Source organism: Macaca thibetana, chromosome 16, assembly GCF_024542745.1.
Source record: "Macaca thibetana thibetana isolate TM-01 chromosome 16, ASM2454274v1, whole genome shotgun sequence".
NCBI classification, from domain to species: Eukaryota; Metazoa; Chordata; class Mammalia; order Primates; family Cercopithecidae; genus Macaca; species Macaca thibetana.
The window spans coordinates 9,717,082-9,742,285 of record NC_065593.1 but is presented as its reverse complement, the minus strand read 5'-3'; the positions used below and the strand labels follow the sequence as shown (position 1 = coordinate 9,742,285).

At 43.4% G+C, this 25,204-nt stretch overlaps 1 protein-coding gene across 2 annotated transcripts in view; it reads left to right on the top strand.

Moving 5' to 3' along the window:
* Positions 1-25,204, top strand: part of DNAH9 (dynein axonemal heavy chain 9) — a 378,056-nt gene that overhangs the window by 33,653 nt on the left and 319,199 nt on the right. For both annotated transcript variants that reach the window (XM_050764993.1, XM_050764994.1), the window contains 7 exons: positions 32-148; positions 4,439-4,589; positions 8,046-8,160; positions 12,556-12,624; positions 15,185-15,311; positions 18,881-19,136; positions 20,271-20,512. In XM_050764993.1, the coding sequence (XP_050620950.1) occupies positions 32-148; positions 4,439-4,589; positions 8,046-8,160; positions 12,556-12,624; positions 15,185-15,311; positions 18,881-19,136; positions 20,271-20,512 (1,077 nt within the window). The remainder of the gene's footprint in view (positions 1-31; positions 149-4,438; positions 4,590-8,045; positions 8,161-12,555; positions 12,625-15,184; positions 15,312-18,880; positions 19,137-20,270; positions 20,513-25,204) is intronic.

The following is a 25,204-nucleotide window of genomic DNA, read 5'->3' as shown; positions in this document are numbered from 1 at the left end:
GTGTATATGTATATATATGGTGTCTCTTCAGGATTTTGAAAATGACGTCGCTGAATTTAACCAGAAAGTAGAAGATCTCGACCGAAGACTGGGGACTATCTTTATTCAAGCTTTTGATGATGCACCTGGCTTGGAGCATGCCTTTAAGGTTTGTGTAAATGGGGCAAGAACCACTCTGTCCTGGATACTCCCCTAGCCCTCATGAGAGGATGATATGGATACCTTTCCAACTGTTCTGTTCCTGCAACTATTAATTATTCTTATTAATCTATTAGAGAAGGATGTGGGAATCCTTCTCAAGAAAGTGTGCAGAACTGGGATTCTCAGGCTGAGTACTTGTGCTTTCCTGAGAATGTAACAATGTAAAAATACTTTTAAGAGGAATTTCGGCAGTGATCTCTTCAGGTGCCACACCATTATCAGTAGGGAAAGCGTGACCGTGCAGTACCATGGATATTTAACCATGGTTGCTAGGTTGATTCAATCTAGAGCAAACCACCTCCCAGGTAATGAGTGATAGGTTTCAGGCATCGACCACTGGAATAAGAAGATTTTTGCTCTTACCATATCACGCTCAGATCAGGTAGTACAAAGTGTATGGAGGAGAAGGTTTAGGACAAGGCATAGATGATGAGTAGGTAAATGACTGCACAGCTGAAAGCGCTGCATCGTGAGACATGAAGACTCGGTGGAGCATGATATGTCTTCCACCAATCAACCAAGAGGCTTATTCTGGGCCGGGCACGGTGGCTCACGCCTGTAATCCCAGCACTTTGGGAGGCAGAGGCGGGCGGATCACGAGGTCAGGAGATCGAGACCATCATGGCTGACAGGTGAAACCCTGTCTCTACTAAAAATACAAAAAAAAAAAATTAGCCAGGCATGATGGTGGACGTCTGTAGTCCTAGCTACTCGGGAGGCTGAGGCAGGAGAATGGCCTGAACCCGGGAGGTGGAGCTTGCAGTGAGCCGAGATCACGCTACTGCACTCCAGCCTGGGGGACAGTGAGGCTCTGTCTCGGGGGGAAAAAAAAAAAAGCTTATTCTGTAAAATTTTAAGGGTTCCACTAGTTGGTGGAAGAAGTTACAAGAAGTCACAGTGTGGTTCAGTAGAGGAAAGAGATTTCTGTCAAAGCTGTTTAAGATGGAATGGACTTCTCCAGCTAGTAGTTCAGTTTCTGGGCACTGAAAATATTCAGACACAGGATCTGTGATGGGTGGGACAATTGTAGAAGAGGCTTCAACCCTGGATGGATGGATCTGTGCTATTCTAGAATATTTGGTAACCCAAATGTGGCAAGCTTCATTAGCCATTGAGTATATATGTACATGTAACCTTTAATAAATACCGTAATTCACATTGGAAGGCTTTTGAGATTCCCCTCTCCAAGCGTTTGATCCAATTCCAGTGAAAGGGCTTGTCTGTGTCCACAGAATGGTCATGCATGCCATTATCTGTCAGGGCTCATTGAAACTCTGCTGCTCAGGTCACTTGTGGGGCTGAAACTCCATCCGTGCACTAAGGATGCCCAGCCCTACCCATCATATAGATCCCTCTCCACCAGAGATGTTCAGGAGTCTTCAAGGGATGCCTCACAAGCATTCTCAAGTCACTTTGAAGTCTTTGAAATCACGGCATCTGCTACATGTCTACAGACCCCCTTTCAATTTTATCTGCCAAGAAAGGTGCTTGAAGGAGTCTTGCCATTGCTTTTCTTCTGATGGTCCCACCATGAAAACATCTCTGTATGGGCCAAGGGCATGCCTCTTTGGGTTCAAACATTCCAATCCTTGAAATTTTATGGTAGGGTAGGGTTCTGGGCAGAAGTAGAGGGAGACCTTCCCTCCACTGACGCAGCACTGCTTGTACCCAGAGTTTCAGAGGACTCATAAAAGCAGATGATTTATCTTCTGACCTTGACTCCTCTTCTCAGCAGAGTTTCCAGCCCAGCCCATGGAAACTAGTAGGAAAACCATGACCCTCCGATCCCTTCTGCCTACTTTGTTTCTCTCTTTTTGGTGATCTCACCAACAAGAAACTAAAACCCTTCCTTTATCCCCAAGCAAAAGCAAAATCTCCAATGGACATAAGCTCACGCAGAGAAGAACTTTTTCAAGCCTGGGGAGCAGGGACCAGAGAGAGTACCTGACTCTGGATCCCCTGCTGCTGCTGTAAGATCATCCAGCTACTAGGTGGCCCCTCAGTGGACATGAATCCATGAGTACATCCAGGCCAAGGACTGTGAATAGAGGGTGCAGGCTGGCCATGGTGGTCCCTCAGTGCACATACCTGTACTTCCTCAACAGAAGATGGGAGCCACAGAACTGGGTGGAGTCCGGCTCTCTTATGCTTCCATTGAGGCAGAGCTACTTTTTACCGTCTCCAGAGATCTGGGTGATTGTTTTGTGGAAGAAAGTGTGACCCTAGATCCTCCCCAATGGAAGGCTTTTTAGCACCTTTAGAGAGTCCTTAGAGTGCCTTGGAATCATTTAGGAAATCCAATCAAGCTGTCAGGTCTGGAAAACATCTGGCCAAGGACCCCATATTTGGCCTTTCTCTGTACATGGTCATTCTGCATAACATGGCCTGGACACCTCGGACTTCTAGGAGCCATCTAAGATTATGAACTGTTGCCAACCAGCTCCTAGAGCTTGCACTCCCTCCAGGCTTTGGATGCCAGTGAAGCAAAAAAAAATGGCCCAACCTGCAATAAGGAGGTAGGATAAAGAGCATAGGGTCTTAGACAAATGCAGACTGTTCAGCTTCCAGTTTTAAGACATGTGGATGTAATTTTACATCATGTTTCTCATGTTCTTTGACTTAAAGCAAGGGTTCCAATTTTTTTTTTACAAAAGGTCAGAGAATAAATATTTTAGACTATGGGTACATGTGTTTTCTGTCACATCCTCTTTTTCATTTTATTATTTATTATTTTTATTTATTTATTTTTAAGAGAGTCTTGCTCTCTCGCCTCAGCTGGAGTACAGTGGTGTGATCTCAACTCACTGCAACCTCTGCCTCTCGGGTTCAAGCGATTCTCATGCCTCAACCTCCCAAGTAGCTGGGGTTACAGGCACACGCCACCATGCCTGGCTAATTTTTTTTTTTTTTTTTTTTTTTGTATTTTTAGTAGAGACGGGGGTTTTGCCACATTTGCCAGGCTGGTCTTGAACTCCTGGCCTCAAGTGATCTGCCTGCCTTGTTCTCCCAAAGTGCTGGGATTATAGGCATGAGCCACAGTGCCCAGCCCTCTTTTTAATTTTTTTTAATTCTTTTTTTAAATGCAAAAACCATGCACTGACGCCACGGGCCAGACTTGGGCGGGTTTGGCTGCCTGCTGCTGTACTTTGTCACCCCCTGGCTTCAAGCACTAGGTGGAGATGAGAGGTTATCATGGAAGGCACGCTTAGAAGCAGAGTATTGGTATATCCTAAATATAACTGAAGTCCCACATGGCCTCATCTCAGAAAAGCATCACAATCGAAGAAACACAGTCCAGGAGCCAGAAAGTAATTACAAGCATTTCACATCTTGATTTTGCTGCTCCAGGAAACACTGAGGGATTAGGGCAGCCTGAATGCACCGCAACACGTCTTCAGAGCAAGCACCATTCTCAGGGCACCTGCTCTCAGAAATGGTGCATCACCACCATTCTCAGGGCACCTGCTCTCAGAAACTATTTCCTTGTTCCCATTCTCAAATTTTAGCCCTTCGAATTCTCCCCAACATCCAGCTTACTTAGCAACTTCTTCTGTTCCATCATCACCTTCTTTCTGTTCTAGGTCTTTTTTTTTTTTTTTTTTTTTTTTTTTTTTTTTTTTTTTTGAGACAGTGTCTCGCTCTGTTGCCCAGGCTGGAGTGCAATGGCACGATCTTGGCATCTTGGCTCACTGCAACCTCTGCCTCCCAGATTCAGGCAATTCCCTGCCTCAGCCTCCTGAGTAGCTGGGATTACAGGCACCCGCCACCACGCCCAGCTAATTTTTGTATTTTTAGTAGAGACGGGGTTTCACCATCTTGGCCAGGCTGGTCTTAAACTCCTGACCTCGTGATTCACCCGCCTTGGCCTTCCAAAGTCCTGGGATTACAGCCACTGCGCCCAGCCTGTTCTAGGTCTTAATTATGTAGCTCAACTTAACCTTTCTGGGATCTTTAGTTGTCCCTTTGTTTATTGGTTTATCCAGATTCTTGTGCCAAGTAGAGCTGGGGGTAGGTAACTCAGCAGACAGGAATTCTCTGTCAGAAGCAAAGGAGAGGAGAAAGACTATGAATATCATCCACATATGAATAATTACTGGTCCAGTTCCACAATAACACTGTTCACTCTTCTTACGTTTGTAGGCATATGAAGGAAAAACCAGAGCACTGGATATGTATGACCACGGAAAGGTTTAATCTGTGATTTATTTTTCCTCTTTTTCCTCCACCTTCCCTACAGCTGCTAGACATAGCAGGAAACCTCCTTGAAAGACCACTGGTAGCGAGGGATACATCTGATAAATACCTGGTCCTCATCCAAATGTTCAACAAAGATCTGGATGCAGTGAGGATGATCTACAGTCAGCATGTCCAGGAGGAAGCAGAACTTGGTAGGCTTGTTGAAGGGGATTTTGATGAGGACATTCTGTTACTGGGAAGAAGCAATGCATTCCTCTTGTATTTGTTAAATGTCCATGTATGGATCCATACATTCTCAAAAAAGAGCAAGCACAACCTTCTTGCTTGAAATTCCAGACCACCTTGGGTGACCGGGGAGCTCTCTGAACTGTGGCTCTCCCTGGTTCTGGGGCTGAGATTGGCAGGCTGACCGAGCGTGGTGCAGTCTTGACCGCCTCTGTTCAACTGAGACCTTGGCATCATGTATAAGTTGATCCTTGATCAGTGTTGCTACACTGACTAATCTTCAACACACCTCCATTCCAAAATAAATGTTTACATGCCTGAGAAAAGTTTCTTATGCCTTCTAATGCCATAGCAACCATGCTTCTGGTGGGAGGAACCAGCAGGAGCCCTCCAAAGGGCAGTACCATGCCAAGGCGTGATGTCTCCATTTTTATTATGATGCTTAGAGTCAAAACAAATGCATTTCAGTTTTGCATACATTTATTGAATCCTTACTACATGCCAAACATGCCTGTGGGTATTGTATACTGTGGCAGGTCAAGGTAAGGGATAAAATAATTAATATGAAAAGATCGTTCTTTATAGAATGTTGAGTATCACTCGACTTGAGCTATAAAGAATGGTAACAAGCTGGGAGCGATGGGGTGAACCTCTAGTCCTAGTGACTCAGGAGGCTGAGGCGGGAGGATCACTTGAGTTCAGGAGCACGAGGCTGCAGAAGCTATGAGCCTGCCACTGCACTCTAGCCTGGGTGACAGAGCCAGACCCTGTCTCTCAAAATAAAATAAGAAACAAATAAAATACATTCCTATAGTCAATCGCACAGTGCGCTGCATATAGTGGGTGCTCAATAAGTGGTTATTGGACTGAATGGCCTCTGGCATCTGAAAAATGATGCCATTTGGAAGAAATAAATTATTGACTTCTTATGATGAAAAGAAAAGAAAGAGCAAGAGACTAAAACCATTCCTTCCTCCCCAAGCAAAGATGCATTGTGGATGGGAGATTCGAGGGCAGGCTTAACAAGACAAGATGCACTGTGGCTGGGAGGTTCGAGGGCAGGTTTATGTAAAAGGTAGTCTTGAGCTGAGCCCTAGAAGTTGGGAGATCAACAGTAAAGGAGAGGAGGCAAAGGCCTTCGGAGAAGACATGAGAGGATACGGAAGGTGATCAGCTGGGCCTGCCTATAGCCAAACAAGGTGTGTGGAAGACACCCCGTCAGCCACGGCATTTGGGGTCAGCTTGGGAAGTGCTCAGAGTGCTGGGTTAAGGAACTTGGAATCATGATCGAGGGTATGAGAAATTATCAAAGGCTTTTAAGTAGCTGAGCAACAGGATCACTCTGCTTGCTAGTAGGTTTCATGGTGAGGTCATCAAGAATCGCCTCTACTTGGAAGTCATTCCAAGAAAATCCACTGACCAAGCTTTATGTGGGATCATCCCCATGACTTCTTATGGTCAGATACAGAGTTTGAAAACTCAAATGTCTTCAGAAGCTATAGTGGTAACAAATGACCACAACCTTAGTACCTTAAAACACCACCACCCATCTTTCAGCTAACAATTCTTTTTTTTTTTTTTTAGATGGAGTCTGGCTCTATTGCCCAGGCTGGAGTGCAGTGGCACGCACGATCTCAGCTCATTGCAACGTCCACCTCCCCAGTTCAAGCAATTCTCCTGCCACAGCCTCCAGAGTAGCTGGGATTACAGGCACCTGCCACCACACCCGGCTAATTTTTTGTATTTTTAGTAGAGTCAGGGTTTCACCATGTTGGTCAGGCTGGTCTCGAGCTCCCAACCTCATGATCTGCCTGCTTCAGCCTCCCAAAATGCTGGGATTACAGGCGTGAGCCACCACGCCCGGCCGTCAGCTCACACTTCTGTAGGTCAGGAGTCCAGCATGGTGCATCTGGGTTCTCTACTCAGAGAGTATCCCAAAGCTGAAATCAAGGTGTCGGCCAGGCTGAGTTTGTATCTGGAAGCTCTGGAGGAAAAATCCACTGCCATCCTCCTTGCTGTTGGTAGAATCCAGTCCCTCATGACTATAGGAGTGAGGTCTCCATTTCCCGTTGGCTGTCAGTCAAGGGCCACTCTTAGCAACTAGAAGCCATCTGCATTCATTACCATATAGCCACCTCCATCTTCAAGCCAGCAACAGGACGTTAAATCCTCTCATGTATCAAATCTCTGCCTTCCTCTCCTGCCACCAGCCAGAGAAACCATTCTGCATTTAAGGCCTCACCTGATTAGGTCAGGCCCAGCCAGGGTCCTCTTCCTCCTAGCATATGACATAGCATGACCACAGGAGTGACGTCTCATCATAGCCACAGTTTCAACCCATGCTTAAAGGCTAGAGGATTATGCGAGGGTGAGGGTCATTGGGGGTCATCTTAGAGTTTTGCCTATCATGGAGGACAAGCCGGAAATGAAAATCATGGATCTGGACTAAGCATGGTGACACCAGGGAAGGGTGGTACGCGTGGTGAAATAAAGGAAGTGGCCACTTCTCTAGTCGCTAGTTAGAAATGCCAGTGGATTCTTGCTAATCTTGTCATTTTCCCCAAGAAGCTGGGAAGTGAGATTCTTTAAAAAGTGAAACCTCACATTTGTTAAATCTTGACAACTAACTATAAGCAGACAAACCCAATGCCTGGGCTAACATAAGCATATCTAATCTGTGTTGACTCGAGTCCAGGGCTTCATAATCCATATGGCCTGCCTCATTCATCATCTTACGGAATTCTCGCAGGAACCCTGGAAGTTAAGCAGGGAAGATATTATTCCCATTTTATGGATGTGAAAATTGAGACCCAGAGTGATTGAGTTGTCTGTTTAAGAGAGTGTTTTAACCCTGACTTTCCAATTAGAGTCATCTTGAGAGCTTTTAAAAAACAGCGGTGGCCGGGTGCAGCGGCTCACGCCTGTAATCCCAGCACTTTTGGGGGTCGAGGCGGGTGGATCACCTGACATCAGGAGTTGGAGACCAGCCTGATCAATATGGTGAAACCCCATCTCGACTACAAATACAAAAATTAGCCAGGTGTGGTGGTGGGCACCTATAATCCCAGCGACTTGGGAGGCTGAGACAGGAGAATCACCTGAACCTGGGAGACAGAGGTTGCAGTGAGCCAAGATTGCACCACTGCACTCCAGCCTGGGCAACAAGAGCGAGACTCCTTGAAACACTCATGGCTGGGCCCCTCCCAGAGCAATGATATCAGAATAGCTTAGGCAGAGGATCCAGGTCCCCTGTGGCTGAGAGTGTTCATCTCAGGGTCATTCTTCCTGTTTATGTGCTCCCAGGGTGACTTTAGTCTGGAGATAATGAGGCAAAAGTGGAGGACCTGGCTGGAGGCGTTTGCCGGGTGGAGAGGGCTGAGGTGCTCTAGACTCATTTCGGTCTGTCTGTGCCATGTCCCCAGGGTTCTCACGGGTGCACAAGAACATGCCCACCGTGGCCGGCGGCCTCCGCTGGGCACAGGAGCTGAGGCAGCGCATCCAGGGTCCTTTTAGCAACTTTGGACGCATCACACACCCGTGAGTATTGTGTTCCTAAAAGACGGGTTTGTCTTGGGCTGCTGTTCCTGCTCTGGAATCCGAGTGTTGTAGAAATGCAACCCGCTTAACGAAGGCGAGAAAATCACCTTCCTTTCTTTCCATTTCCAGCAAGGGATTAGACAGCTATTGGCCAAGCAGTCATGATATTGATGCATTTGGACTTACGGGCAGGGCCCTTGGTGTGAAGTGAGGTGTAACTGGCTGACTTCTTTTGCTCCGGGGGATTCATTTCTGGAGCCAGGGATTTTAAGCTCTGTGGAGTTCTTCCACACGTCTCCCTTTGATACCATGTCTCCTTGCTGCTGAGACCACTGGAAAATAATGAAGTATGAGGTCTCTGTCCATATTGGGACAACTCTGGGAAACCTGTTAAAGATGCAGGTTCCAGGGCCTCACCTGTCACTGGCTGAATCTGAATGTGGCATGGGCTGGGAATCTGCCCCTTCAGCAAGCTCCTCCTCTGATTCTGATGGTGACCAGGTTTGGAAACCATCAGCTTGCTTCATAGCTGAGGTTAGAAGCTGAGATAGAAGCATCTCAGCTGCTAATTGTGATATTGTGTTTAAGACGCTGCCTGAGGAAAGGCAGTCTTTCTCTGATCCCTCTTTCTAGAAGACTTAATCTTGCTGAGAGCACACAGGTTTTGGAAAACACAACAGAAGGAAAGGAATCAAACTCTGGCCGTTGGACTCACAGGCATTTTGGAGTTAGGAAGAGCCTTAGAGACCCTCTGGTCTGGCCCAAGTGGGAAGACTCAACACTGGCAGAGGCCAGACGAAAGGATGGCCAGGGTGGGGTCTGCAGGGGGCCACCAACACCCCACTCCAGCATTGCCAAGCAGAAAAGCAGACCCAATGTGAGCAATCTCCTGACTGGTGGAGATAAGCTGGAAACTGGATTTTAGAGTTGGACATCCAATTTTCCAATGACCAAGGATTCCATTTTTTTCTCAAACTGCGCAGATCTAACAAAGCATGCTTGTGAGGCCGGTCTGCCCTGCAGGTGACCCATCTGCAACATCTGCTTGGGTCTGGGTGAGATCTTTGTTTTCAGATGAAGAAATGGAGGAAATGAAGAGAGAAGTGAGGTGACTTGCCCAAGGTCCTAGAGACAGCCAAAGAAAGAACTGGAAGAAATGCCTGGTTCTCCAGGCTCCTAATCCAGAACGCTTCCTGGGGACCCCCAACCCTGGAAGTTTGGTGGGGAGTAGCTCTGAGCCCTCATGCATCTCAATCAAGCAGCAGAAGACAGAAGGGAGAAGATAGGTGAATGGGGTGGGGAGGGATGCCAGGGCTGCCCCTAGAACGTGGACTGCCGCAGCTGTCACAGGTCCGGTTCCCAGGAAGGAGACCTATGATGTGTGCAGGAATTTATAGAGAGCCTTTCAGGAATCGCACCCATGAGGGAGGGAGGGGGAACAGACTGGGCAGAGAGAAGTTGAGCTGCTGAGCTGTAAGAAAGTTGCAATGGGTGTCTCAGCCGGTCCTCCACGGAGCTTGGGCCCTTCAGAGCTGTTCTGCCTCTGTACCCCCACATCAGCTGGTTGGATGTGGGCTTTCCAGGGGAGGGGCATGACCTGTGGGCCAGGCAGCTCTCTTTGGCCAAGCCTGTTCCAAAATAGGGAGGCAGTGGTGTTTCCGCGGCAGCCAACACTCCTGGCTGGAGGGGACAGGGCGAGGCAGGGGTTGAATCAGGGAGGTTTGGAGGGGTACGAGGGCTTGGTCCCAAGAGGGAATCTGGAAGGTACACGACAGAGACCTCTATAATTCCCGTGAAAACTCCCACTTGTTTTAAAAATGAATTCAAATGTTTATCACGGGCCAGGTGCAGTGGCTCACCTGGAATCCCAGCACTTTGGGAGGCCGAGGCGGGTGGATCACCTGAGGTCAGGAGTTTTCGACCATCCTGGCCAACATGGTGAAACCCCATCTCTACTAAAAATACAAAAATTAGCTAGGCATGGTGACAGATGCCTGTAATCCCAGCTACTCGGGAGGCTGAGGCAGGAGAATCGCTTGAATCCCGGAGGCAGAGGTTGCAGTGAGCCGAGATTGCACCATTGCACACTGGCCTGAGAAACAAGAGTGAAACTCCATCTCAAAAAAAAAAAAAAAAAAAAAAAAAGAGTGTATTCTGCTCTATAGTAGGTATTGGTTGGTTATTGAAAATGTTTTAGATTCCTCACCATGAAGTGACATGGAAACTGTAGGAATTTCACTGTTCTTATTCCTGTGACTTCCCACTCGGCCACACACCCATGGGAGAAGCCTCACTCTGCTCTGGCCTCATTCTTTTCTAGATACAAAACTGAGACCTGGGGTTGGGGCCTGTGGGGCTTGTGGAAATCACACGGCTTGGGAGGAGAAAGCGCCCATTCGGGCTGAAGCACATTCCACCTCTCCTTGCTGCCTGGCAGATGCATCTGTCCTTTCATGACGGAAGTGAACTGAGTAATTGAGAGGGGAAAAATGCCAGCAAATTCATTGCTTTCTCTGCAGGCACTAGGGCTTCTGTGGAAAGCTCGAGGGATCTGGTGAAGAAATCCTATGTTGGGCCGGGAGCAGTGGCTCACGCCTGTAATCCCAGCACTTTGGGAGGCCGAGGCGGGCAGATCACAAGGTCAGGAGATCCAGACCGTCCTGGCTAACACGGTGAAACCCCGTCTCTACTAAAAATACACAAAAATTAGCCAGGCGTGGTGGGGGATGCCTGTAGTCCCAGCTATTCAGGAGGCTGAGGCAGCAGAATGGTGTGAACCCGGGAGGCGAAGCTTGCAGTGAGCCGAGATTGCGCCACTGCACTCCAGCCTGGGCAACAGATCGAGACCCTGTCTCAAAAAAAAAAGAAAGAAATCATATGTTGGTTTAAAGAGCAAATGGATTAGTAAGCTGCCTCTTTGCCAGCAGGACAAACAGAAACAAACCTCCGCATAGTTAGTGTGAAGGTTTTGAAGAATTAAAGATACTTCACCAATTTTTTCCAGGAGCTGGACTTTCATTAGTGTTGCAGCAAGTGTCAAAACCAGTGGGTAACGGTACCTCAAGCCACACTCTCTTCTGTGGTCCTTAGCATTCCTGCAGAAGCCGCCGTGTGTGTGTGTGTGTGTGTGTGTGTGTGTCTGTGTGCACTTTGTTTACGCATGTTATATGTACATGCATGTGCACTGTCACGTATGTGCATTACATGTGCACATATTTCAGGGGTAAGAACTGGGAGGGACACTCATGTAAAAACGCGAAGAAGTGGTAGTGTTTCAGATCCGGTGTTCCAGATGATTTCAGAAAAGGAGAAACATATATATTTAAATATATAAAAATCATTTTAATATACATGTACCTACATAGATATTTACCTGGCATATAGTGTTATAGACAATCATGTATCACTTATACAATGGGGTTATATTCTGAGAAATATATCCTTAGGCAATTTCATCATTATGTGAATATCATAGAGTGTATTTTCACAAACCTATGTCTATGGTCTAGCGTATTGCTCCTAGGGTACAAATGAGCTATGGTCTAGCGTATCCTAGGAACAATATGCGCTATGATCAATATGCTGTATGGTCTAATGTATCACTCCCAGGCTACAAACCTGTGCAGCATGTGACTGTCCTGAGTATTACAGACAATTGTAGCACTATGGTAAGTGTTCGTGTATCTAAACATATCTGAACATAGAAAAAGTACAGCAAAAAATAAAGTATAAAAGACAAAAAATGGTACACTTGTGTAGGACACTTACCATGAATGGAGCTCGCAGGACTGGAAGTTGCTGTAGGTGAGTGAATGCGAAGGCCTAGGACATTACTGTACACTCTTATACGATTGGCGGCACAGTAGGTTTGTTTACACCAGCATCACCACCGGCATGGGAGTAATGCCTCGCACCATGTCAATAGGCAATAGGAATTTTTCAGCATCACTAAAGTCTTACGGGACTGCTGTCATACACACATATATATGTTGACCAAAATGTCATTATGTGGTGCATGACTGTATATAACATTGATGGTCTTAAATACAGACAATTATGGCACCTAGAATTTTTTCATATCTCAATTTCCCTTTTATTCAGGTTTTTGAAGGACCTCAGATACCTGATGCGTGACTGGCCCAGCTAGGTGAGGGTGCTGGCGGAGCTGCGGGCAGGAAACTCTAACACTTGCAGAGCTGCCGGCATTTCAGGAAGTGCAGATGCCCTCTAGTGGCCAGAGTAAGATGTTCGGGAAGAAGAAGGGCTCTTGCAGGGCTGTTTGGAAACCAGCCAAGGAGCTATTCACGCTCTTCTTTGGAGACTGCAGTTTGTTCCTCGAATAATTATTTTAACTTCTTCTAATTCTGTGTCACTTTTTCTCTTTTGTACGAGTAGTTGCATGGAATCTGCAGAAGGAAAGCGAATGAAACAAAAATATGAAGATACGCTCTCACTGCTAGAAAAGTAAGCAACTTCTGGGATTGTGTGGGTCTGCAAATTGCACAACCTCCACGCTGCCTTCTGCAGCTCTGAGTTTATGCAGATTCCTCAGTGGCTCTGAAGTATCGCTCTATGTTTTATGTTATAACCGCGATATTTGTGAGTACAGTGTTTCCGGGTTGCACACACATAGGTCTCTGGGGAATTCAGCTCTATTCTGGAAATAAATACTTTTCCAGTGCAGTTTTGCTGGGCGTGTGAACTAGAGCTAGGAGTAGGGTGCTACTCACGGAACTCCAAGATGGGAGTCACGGAAAACTGCAACAGCCGCTTACTCAGCAGAAGCAACAGTGCATGCTGCACAGAGAGACAATACGTTTTAAAAAGTACTTCCTGCATCGTTTTATGGAGAAAGCGTAAGAGTGAAAATTTTATATGACTTCAAAGTTGTTCCCGCTTTAAAGCTGAATAAGTCTTTCGGGGGCTCAGGGTCTAGAAACAGCCACTGTTTTGCCTTCTCCTTCTGCCATTTGTTCTTTCTCCCGGTTCAGGAGGGAAGAATGGTGGCCCTTGCGATTATCATGTGACTATACTTAGCATTGTTCCAGACAGATTAATTAGCAGCACCTCTACCTGCCAAGTAACACACATTCCACCCCTTTTACCTCCAAAATAACTTCAAGTCCATCCACTCCTCTGTCTCCACCAGCAGCATCTTCACAATAGACTAGAACTTCTCCAGGCCAAACTGCTGCAGTGGCTTCCTAACAGTCATTGCTGCCTCCAGATCTGTCCCCCGAGTACCCACATTGTTACCAAATCCAATAATGTCACCACAGCCACCACCAGCTGGGAGGCCTTGCAGTGGTTCTCACAGCCTCCTTAACATGACATGAAGAGTCTTCCCTAAGGTGGTCCTTGCCTCCTCACCACCACCTCCAGCCTCTGCCATGCTCTGTAATCCTTGTTTCAAGCATACAGTTTCAAGGGTGCTGTTTCTCACCTCTACCGTTTGGCCATGCCAGGAATGCTCACTCTCCCTTTGCCACCCAACCTCTGGCTATCCTGAGACTCAGGCAAGCGTCCGTCATCACTTCTCCTATGAAACTTTCCCTGACATTCTCCTTATCATCCCCAGCCCTCCGCCGCTGCCATTAGGTGTCTGATTTCCTGTACATTTCTTTCTTTCTTTCTCTCTCTCTCTTTCTTTCCCCTTCCTTCCTTTCCCTTCCTTCCTTCCTTCTTTCTTTTCCTTCCTATTTCTCCCTCCCTCCCTCCCTCCCTCTCTCTCTCTCTCTCTCTCTTTGTTTGTTTCTTTCTTTCTTTCTTTCTTTCTTTCTTTCTTTCTTTCTTTCTTTCTTTCTTTTCTTTCGAGTTTCACTCTTGTTGCCCAGGCTGGAGTGCAATGGCATGATCTCTGCTCACTACAACCTGCCTCCCAAGTTCAAGTGATTCTCCTGCCTCAGCCTCCCAAGTAGCTGACATTACAGGCATGAGCCACCACACCAGCTAATTTTTTTTTTTTTTTTTTTTTTTTTTTTTTGAGTAGAGATGGGGTTTCTCCATGTTGGTCAGGCTGGTCTCGAACTCCTGACCTCAGGTGATCCACCTGCCTCGGCCTCCCAAAGTGCTGGGATTACAGCTGTACATTTATTTAGGACTGCACTTGCTACACTGTGTCAGGGTGATCTGCTCGCCTGCAATCCCCACCATTAACTGCCTTCACTGTCAGGTACTCATCCATCATTTTTATCCCCCAAGCCCAGCACATGGTAGGTGTTGTCAGTGTGTAATTACTAAATGATGAACGTCCATGAGCTACATAAAGATTAGTGTGAGAGCAAATCTTCCCAGTAACTTCTTCCAACATTTACTGAGACTAATCACAACTTCCTTATCCCCCCAAAAGATCTCATGGGGTCTTTCTTCTCCTTTGTGATTTAAGCAATGCTACCTTTAGAAATCTGTGGTTATGGCCGGGCATGGTGGCTCAAGCGTGTAATCCCAGCACTTTGGAAGGCCGAGGCAGGCAGATCACCTGAGGTCGGGAGATCGAGACCAGCCTGAACAACATGGAGAAACCCCGTTTCTATTAAAAATACAAAATTAGCCAGATGTGATGGCGCACGCCTGTAATGCCAGCTACTCAGGGGGCTGAGGCAGGAGAATCGCTTGAACCTGGGAGGCGGAGGTTGCAGTGAGCCGAGATCACACCGTTGCACTCCAGCCTGGGTGGCAAGAGTGAAACTCTGTCTTGAAAAGAAAGAAAGAGAAAGAGAGAGGAAGGGAGGAAGGGAGGGAGGGAAGGAGGGAGGAAGGGAGAGAGGGAGAGAGAAAGAAAGAAAGGAAGAGAGAGAGAGAGAAAAAAAAAGAAAGAGAGAAAGAAAAAAAAGAAAGAAAGAAGAAAGGAAAGAAAGGAAGAAAGAAAGAAAGAAATTTGTGGTTACTCGCAGAAGCTGACCCAGTCTGGCTGGGTCAATGACTAGTAGTATCTTCAATTCATGTTAAACACAGATTATGACCAGGCGCTGGGGAGCTGGGGGGAGGGGGCTTACGAGGTGGCTGTTGTCCCCGACCCTCGCAGGTATGAGACAAGACTTTATGAGGACTGGTGCCGGACAGTATCGGAGAAGGCACAGTACAATCTTTCCCAACCACTTCTGAAACGTGACCCAGAGACGAAGGAGATCACTGTCAACTTTAACCCACAGGTTAGTCGGCTGACAGTAGCTCTCTTTTGGATGCCTGAAGAGTTTCTTTGAATTCTGCTGATTTTGAAGGCATAAAGACTTTTTCTTTTGAGACGGAGTTTCACTCTTGTCGCCCAGGCTGGAGTGCAGTGGCACGAGCTCAGCTCACTACAACCCCGCCTCCCGGGTTCGAGTGATTCTCCTGCCTCAGCCTCTCAGCATAAAAACTTTTTGTAAGACCATGCAAAAGATGCTCAAAATACTTTGTACTCTGGATTTCTTTTCTGGGATGAATCCTGGGGCGTAGTGTTTTATTAAGTGGCCCATGTTCACATTTTTCACTAGGGTTACTCAATATATTTGCTTTGATTTTGCACAACAGGAAACACTACAAAAGATCACCAATCATGTGGTAACAAACATAGCCCACTGGGCCTACCTTGAATATTTTCCATGCCTGAAGGCCATTGACTAGATGCTGGAGGGCCAACCAAGGGCATATAAGACTTGGCTCCTGCCCTCAAGGAACCCACAGTCTAGTTGGGGGTCACAACCTTAACATGCAAAATTGTATCTTCACTAGATGGCATATGGTAAATCCCAGAGGAGTGGCTTTGGAAAAAAGACTCTAGATTAGTGGTTCTCAACTAGTGATGATTTTGTCCTCCTGGAAACATTTTTGTTTGTCAAACTAGGTGGAATTGCCAATGGCATTTAGTGGATAGATACCAGGGACACTGCTAAACATCCTGCAATGCACAGGAAAGTGTACCACAACAGTCCAAAAGTGTCTATAGTGCTGAGGTTGAGAAACTGTTTTAGATGATCAGAAGGGTGAAGACCAGTGGGGACCGCAGCAGCCACAGAAAGTTTAATGCTGGAGAAAAATGATAACTAAAGGTTAGTTTGTATCAAAAATAATATTACTCAGGTTGAAAAAAACGGTATTGGTCACACTAAACTAAAAGCAGTCACCTACATCTGCCTTGATGGCATGTGCTCCAGAAATGCACTCTAGATTGAGCTGAAAACCAAGCTGATGGCATATTGGCATCTTTCAAGAAAATTGCAATTTAAGTGGAACATCACTTCCTCCTCTGCGATCAAAGTCAACAAGGAATATAGAAAATTCATTTCTTCACTTTGGCAAGACATGAGTCTGTTTAACTTACTGAACTCCTTGGATCAATTTCATTGGCATTCACTGTGAGCAATATTGAATATTAAATGCCTAAAGAGATGAATATCTGGATTACCAAATAGGCCCACAGTCTCCATGTTGTAATATAGTAATTAAGCCCTTGAGATAAACCCTTGGTATAAGATATATTACTATATCATAATTAAGTCCTTGGTATATAACTATACTTAGTCCTGCATTGAAGATGGACCAGCCTCTATATACTCCAAGGACAAGGACCTTATCTGCCTTAATGTGTAACACATAGGGCGCACTTTATAGATGTTTGCAGGCCATAGAAGAGAAAGGAGGGAAGCAAGAGGAAAAAGGTGGGGGAGGAATAAATATTAATACCTAAATTATAATGTGAGTTGATGGAAGACAGCTACAAGCTTAAAAAGTCAAAGAAGAACACAGTCACCCCTTGACATACAACTTCAAGCAATGTGGCCAAAGCTGGGCTATTAAGAATGAACAGTGACACACTTCTCAGTCTAGAGGGACATGATCAGAAATTTGCCCTTCTGGGGACAAGATAAGAATCGTATAGGTTAATTTTTTCAAATTTATGTGAATCATTTAAATTATTTTAAATGTCTTATTGTTGGACATTTACATTATTTTACCGTTTCATCAGTCTGTATTTCTTGGATTCTAGGAAGCCTCTTTTTACATATTTATATCTCTGAAATTGGCATGTTTGTAGTTTAATAGACTGCATGTTTTTCTTTTTTCTTTTGTTGCATATAAAATAATAGTGAATCTTACAACGGATGACATCTTAAATTGGATAAAGCATGGTATAAATAATGCTACAACAAATATCCCTAGTTTTTATTGTATGCATTCTTGATTATTTCTTCAGGATAACAGTCCAGAAATGCAAATTCTGGGCTAAAGGGCATTCACATTTTGAGACTTTTCATGTATACTATCAACTTGTTCTTTAGAAAGATGGAACTCAGTCATTTTCCTGCCAACAAGATATTGTTCATTTCTTCAAATAGTTTCCAGACTGTTCAACGAAAAAAAAAAACCTCAATGTTGTTCAATTTGTGTTTATTTAATTACTAGTAAATTTGAATTTTTATCATGTGTTCATTACTCATGTATATTTATTCTTCTTTGAATTGCTTGTTCATGTCCTTTGCCCGTTTGCTAGCAGAAGTGCCCTCTCTTCCTGTGAATTTGTTAGGATACTCAGGAAATATGTGACAGATACTAAGAAATCTGATCCAAAAATTTTGCCAGTTTAAATGGCCAAATATGTTGGCCATTTTACATTGATATTTTATGCCCAAAAATTTTTATGTTTTATTTTGTGGTTTTATGTTTGGAACGACTTTCTCTACTTCCCTATTATATTAATAGCCCCAGATCTTTTCTTTTAGTTATTTTCTTTTCACTTTTTATAGTTAAATTTTTAGTATTTGTCTTGAGCTTACTTCTAAGAAAACTAGAAGACTGAGCCCATTTCCCCACAAAATGGTTAGCATTTGTCTGATTGCTGACTAGGGTCTGCCCACTCGCAATAAAGAATTGGCCCAGAGCATTGGAAGGAGAGCTAGGAGCCGGGTGTCTTTATATGAGGGGGAGATAGGGAGAACCTGGGGCCATCTGTTTCATCACCTGTACCTATGCCCGTCAGTCCTCATGGGTTCAGATAGGAACATCAATAAATAAGGAAGGATGAAGAAGAGGGTGCTTGGAAACCCTGTTGTTTCATTGGACTCTATCTACTTGGTTTCTCACTTCTTCAGTTGCTGCTAAATTTGGGACCCCACAGAAGTTCGGAGCAGCCTGGATGAGTTCCATTTCCTGAACCCCTAGCATGTTAAGACACAAGGAAATGCCAGCAGAGGGTTATGGAAGTTGTGGGGTATTCCAAATGATTATATTGAATAACTAAAGTTTTATTATGGGCACCTCCTCTCAATCCTGCCAGCGTCTCACTATGACTATTTCATTTGGAGAGAATGCCAGAAGTCTGAACTTGAGGCTTCTCATGAATGTTGGTAGCCCAGGCCAGATGATTCTCCTCCTTTAGATCACCACCACCCTTGATCAGGAACTGGCTGGGCCAGCATAAGCCCATCATTTCCGCAGCCACGTTGCCCAAAGCACAGAAGGCAGAGCCCTCCCCTGCTATCACTCTTGCCTCTGTTCTCAGGTTTTCCTCTTCTTTATGATCTACAGATTTAGGAGTCTTGTGTCTGTCGGAGACATCTTCCTTCTGCCTGATATTTGATTTTCCTTTTCTGAGACTAGATTTAAGAAACTGATAGGAGTAGAACTTAAGAAGAGACCCAGAAGATCTTTGGGCCTCCTGGGATTGTCCAGTCCTTGACCAATGCTGCAGATTATTCATTGTCACTGAACGACAGACACTTGTGTTGCTTCTTTTCTCCAGCTGCTTTCAGTGCTGAAAGAAATGAGCTATCTTGAAGCCAGAGAGATGACACATATCCCTGAGACAGCAGCAGCCATGTTCTCCTCCAGGGATTTCTATCGGCAGCTTGTGGCTAATTTGGAGTTGATGGCAAATTGGTACAATAAGGTTATGAAAACTCTGCTGGAGGTGGAATTTCCATTAGTGGAGGAAGAGCTGCAAAATATTGATCTCCGCCTCAGAGCAGCAGAGGAGACTTTGAACTGGAAAACAGAAGGTAACAGGGCACCATCTGAAGTCTGACAAAAACATGGAGATTCGAGGATCTAATAAAGTTCATAGAACCTCCAATTATTCCCTGGCAATCTTATTTGGGTTTGAAACATAAGTCTGTCTTCTCCTTTGACACATATCCAAGCAGAGAAGGCAAAAAGAGTTGGTATTCCTTTTCTTTCTTCTCTGTGGATATAGTTGGTAAATTTAGAAAACCTTGCTGCTGTGCACATTGGGAGGCTCAGAGGTTGCATAAGATCTCCTACAGTCTCCAGCATACATTGGGTGCTCCACGAGTGAGAGTTCTTACTATATTATCTTTGTTATTTAATTTTCTTAACTAGATTGTAAACATCTTAAAGCAGTATGCATTGACTTCTCTGGTATCTCTCAATTCAATATACTTTCATTGGCTGATTAATACGTGCAGGATACTGTGTGACAAACTAGAGAGATTTGAGGTGTATGGGACATGGTCTCTATCCTCAAAAAGCTCACATTTAGTGGGGACAACAGACAGATATACAACCTAAGTTATATGGAGCCATATGATGACTTTCATGAAAAGCCATCATAGAGTTAAAGTGTGACCAATCACAGGAGAGGGATTCACAGGACAGAATCACAGGAGGGAATCACAGGGGAGGGAGATTAATTCGAATTAGGGTCCTCAGAAGGGTTAAAGTTTGAAAAAAAAAAAAGATTACAGTTGATTCATGAAAGTCTTAGAATGCCATATTAAACAAGTTAGAACTTTAGTTCATGTGCAAGAGGAAGACATTTTCAAAATTTAACATGATGCAAGTGCTTAAAACATGAAAAGAAAGATTAACCCAAATAAGGTCATCAAGTCTCACTGGTATTTGGATATAAAATTGTATTCCCTAGCAGCTGTGCCAACTTTTGTGTGCTTGGTAAGTAAGCATTACCCCTTTCTCTTCCTCCATAATCAGGATCATGGTAAAGGTTGTCTTTTTAATACAACTAGAAGGGAGAATATTCTGATGATAATGAAGTTACCTGTATAGAAAGTCTTACAACACTCGCAAGTATTAAATCCCTACATTTCATAGCAACTAGCCCTTTAGCTTTGCCACTGCAGGCTATTTCAATTAATTCTATTTCTTTTGAGGAGCAGGCGTTTGCGATTATGTCACTCAAATCACCAGTAGTATTCATGATCTTGAACAAAGAATTCAGAAAACTAAAGACAATGTGGAAGAGATCCAAAACATCATGAAAACATGGGTGGCTCCAATATTTAAGAGAAAAGATGGAAAAAGAGAATCCCTTCTTTCTCTGGATGATCAGCATGATCGAATGGAAAAATATTACAATCTCATCAAGGAATCTGGCCTTAAGATCCACACCCTTGTTCAGGTAATAACCCAGCCACTCAGGCGCACATACAGTAAGTTTAGGGAAAGCATCGAAAAGTGTGTTTGTGTGCAATAAGTGATTTGGAAAATGAGGACAATCAATAAATGCAGTGTCTTCTGAAGTCAAGGATAGAAGTTTAAGCTGATAGCAAAAGACTAAAGCTAATAGATAAGGCAAATGAAAAGTTGCATTTTGGTATCCATGTGTTGAAATGATTACTATCTTCACGATGACAACACTTAATTGTCACATGACTTCGGTCTCACACCTGCCCCTAAGGGAAGAGAAGAAGATGACAAGGGCAGAATCCTAAATTATCCACTGCACTAACCACCCCCATCCCAGCTTGCCCACACAACCTAGTGTGGTCCTCCAGCATCATCCTTATAACCCAGCTCCGTAGAACCTAAAGAAATGAAAGGCTACCACAGTTGTCCCTAACTGTGTGTGATAAGAGGAAAAAATGCAGAGTGCTGCACTTCAGGCAGTAAAGCTCTGCCCTGCATTAGTGGTCATGGAAACTTGATGTCCCATCATCAAAGACCAAAGCTGCTTTGTGAACAATGGGAAAGGATTATAATATGGCCACCAGCTCCAGCCCTATGCAAGTAGCCACAGGGCAGTGTCTGACAAGTTGACTTCTGTGGAAAGTCACAAGTGAATCACAGTTGTTATCTGTGGATTATCTGTGGTTTGAAGCACAATAAAAGTGTTGAGCCTTAAGCACTAATGATTGCTAGAATTAAGAGAAGATAATTACCCCAATTTTGTCTTTGAGAGAGAAAGAGTCCCTCAATTTGATGGAATTTTTAACCCCTTCTGTCCCCACATCCAGTAAATCAGTAGCTGTTGTAGAACCCAGGCATCCACTTTTCATTCATCGTTCTTTCATCCGACTGTTCATTCATCCATTCATTCACCCATCCATCCATCAACTGTATTTCCATAGCTGTCCTGGGCACTATATCGAATACCAAGAAAATGTAAGATATAGTCCCCGCTTTGAAGTAGAAGAAAACCATCAGGCAAAAACAAGAAACTACTTAAGATTTTAAAAGTTTAAAATCTGGCCGGGCGCGATGGCTCATGCCTGTAATCCCAGCACTTTGGGAGGCCTAGGCGGGCGGATCACGAGGTCAGGAGATGGAGACCATCCTGGCTAACATGGTGAAACCCTGTCTTTACTAAAAATACAAAAAATTAGCCGGGTGCGGTGGCAGGCGCCTGTAGTCCCAGCTACTCGGGAGGCTGAGGCAGGAGAATGGTGTGAAACCGGGAGGCAGAGGTTGCAGTGAGCCGAGATCGAGCGACTGCACTCCAGCCTGGGCGACGAAAGAGACTCCATCTCAAAAACAAACAAACAAACAAAAACTTTAAAATCTATCTATCATCAATCTATCATTTATGTATTTGTCTGTTATTGCAATTATGTCACTCAAATCACCAGTAGTATTCATGATCTTGAACAAAGAATTCAGATCTGTCTATCACCTATCTATGTGATGACAAATGCTCAAATCCATGCTCTTGAAAGTCAGAATGAGAAAAAAGTTAAACAATTAAATTGCCAAATCAGTGAGACAAGCACAGTGACCTAGAAAAAAACCACATATTGTAACATTTTAATTATCCAGGGGTCGACCAGAAAATAACCAAAAATACTTACCATAAAAGTCTCTAAAAGTTCAGACACTTTAATAATAATTCTTATTATAACACAATAATAGTAGTCGATATTTATCTAGTATCTACTATACACTACCGCACAGTGCCAGGCACTGTCCTGAGCACTGTCCATTTCATTTAATTCTCATGAAAATCAGATACCTTCATTATTATTGATGAGAAAGCGAAGGCACAAAGAGGTTAAATTAATTGTCTATAGCTGCCCAGCTAACAGGAGGCAGAACTGTCTGACTGCAGCTCTGCATGTATCCGATATATTACACAACCTCCAGGGTAGTCATAAACGTCCCTGAGGTCAAATACAAAGCTTAGTAATTAGGCCTTAAATAATGTTTGCCTTTTGATAATTTAAGTATTTTTAGACAAAAACCACTGAACACAAACTCCACGAACAGAAGAAATTTTTATCTTTTTCTGCTAATTGGTACATAGGCACCCATCACCCAAGCAGTGTACACTGTACCCAGTGTGTAGTCTTTCACCCTCACCCCCTCCCACCCTTTCCCCTGAGTACCCACAGTCCATTGTATCATTCTTACACCTTTGCCTTCTCATAGTTTAGCTCCCACTTTTGAGTGAGAACATAAAATGTTTGGTTTTCCATTCCTGAGTTACTTCACTTAGAATAATGGTCTCCAATTCCATCCAGGTTGCTGCAAATGCCATTATTTCATTCCTTTTCATGGCTGAGTAGCATTCCATGGTGTATGCATGTGTTGATTGATTGATTGATTGATTGATTGATAGATGATAAAAATTTAGAGAAGAGAAATACAATAATTTCTTCTGTTCGTGGAGCTTCTGTTCAGTGGTTTTTGTCTAAAAATATTTAAATTATCAAACCTTATTTAACATATATACACACACCATATACACACACACGCACGCGCACATGTGTGTATATATATACACACACACACACACACACACGTATATATCACAATTTCTTTATCCACTCGTTGATTGATGGGCATTTGGGCTGGTTCTATATTTTTGCAATTGCAAATTGTAATGCTATAAACATGCCTGTGCCATCTCTTTCATATAATGACTTCTTTTCCTTTGGGTAGATACCCAGTAGTGGTATTGCTGGGTCAAATGGTAGTTCTACTTTTAGTTCTTTCATGAATCTCCACAGTTTTTCATAGTGTTGTGCTAGTTTACATTCCCATCAGCAGTGTAAAAGTGTTCCCTTTTCATCAGATCCACACCAACATCTATTAGTTTTTTATTTGTTTGATTATGGCCGTTCATGCAGGAGTAAGGTGGTGTTGCATTGTGGTTTTGATTTGCATTTCCCTGATCATTAGTGATGTTGAGGATTTTTTCATATATTTGTTGGCCATTTGTTTATCGTCTTTTGAGAATTGTCTATTCACATCTTTAGCCCACTCTTTGATGGGATTGTTTGTTCTTTTCTTGCTGATTTGCTATAACTTGATTTTTAAAACAGTGTGCCCAGTAACTGTCTATGTCACTAATTCTTCTTCTATGATATCATGTGTAATGTTTAATTGTGTGGATGCACCAGGATTTGACTAACTCATCCCACTGTTGGATATTCGGGTACAGCTGGTTATTCATTTATTAAAGTTGTAGTATAATATACATGCAGTACAATGTACAGACAAAAAGTATACATAGAACTCGGTGAGTTTTACAAATGTATACACTCAGGTAACTACCACAATACAGAACATTTGCCATCACCCTAGAAAGTTCACCTGTCCCTCTTTCCAGTCAATACATCTCCATTCTCCTGCCAGCCTCAATCACTGATCAGCGTTTTGTCAATATAGAGCAGATTTGTCTTTTCCTATAAATAGAATTATGTAGCATGTTCTCTTTTGTGTCTGCCCTTTTTAAATCTTAGCCTAGTGTTATTGAGATTTATCCATATTGTTGCATTTATTTCGAGTCTAATTCTTTTTATTGCTAGAATTCCATTGTATGAATATAACAGAATTTGTTCATCCAGTCCCCTAATGATGGTTTTTGAGTTATTTCTGGTTTCTGACTATTATAAATAAAGCTTGTGTGTACAGTCTGATATAAGTTATTCTATGGACATATGTTTTCATTTCTCTTGAGAACTGCAGGTTCATCAGTAGGCATATGTTTAATGTTTGTAAGTAATAGCCCAGCAGTTTTCAAAAGTGATTGTGTAATTTATACTCCCAGTGGCAATATAATAAAGTTCAGTTGCTCTACCACTTCACCAAATTGTGGGTTTGTGTTGTGGGTCTTTTAAATTTTTACCATTTTAGTCAGTGTGTGCTGTTATCTCACTGAAATTTTAATTTGTCTTTCTCTGAAGATTTATACTTTTGAATATTTTCTCATATGCTGATTGGCCAATTATATGAATTCTATAAAGTGTCTAAGTCTTTTTCTCATTTTAAATGGATTGTTTGTAGTTCTAGGAATCCTTTATAGCTTCTGGTTACACATCTTTTGACAGATACGTGTATTGTGAATATCTTCTCCAAATTGGTGGTTTACCTATTTTCTTATTGATATCTTTTGATGAGAAACAGTTTTAAATTTTCATGTGATTTAAATGCGATTTCCCTTTTTTCCTCTTGTGGTTAGTACTTTTGAGTCCTAAGGAAACTAACAATCCCAAAGATTGCAAAGATATTGTTTTGTTTTTTCTTTCAGAAGCTTTACAGTTTTCACATTTTTATTCAGGAGTATCACCTGTGTTGAATTAATTTTTTTTAGGAGGTTGTAGGAGTTGAACTCATTATTTTCCATATTAACATCTGATTGCTCCCATACCGTTAAAAATAACTTTCCCTTTTGAATTTTTTGGCATCTTTGTTGAAAATTGATTAATTGTATAAAATATTAATATAAAGTATATATGTTAGAAAATACCAATGCCACTTGTTCTTGATTATTGATCAAGAGAAAATCGATTATTAATAAGTCTGAAATCAGGTACTACATGTCCTGCAAACTTAGTTTTTCCTTTTCAACATCATTTTGACTAGTATAAGTTTT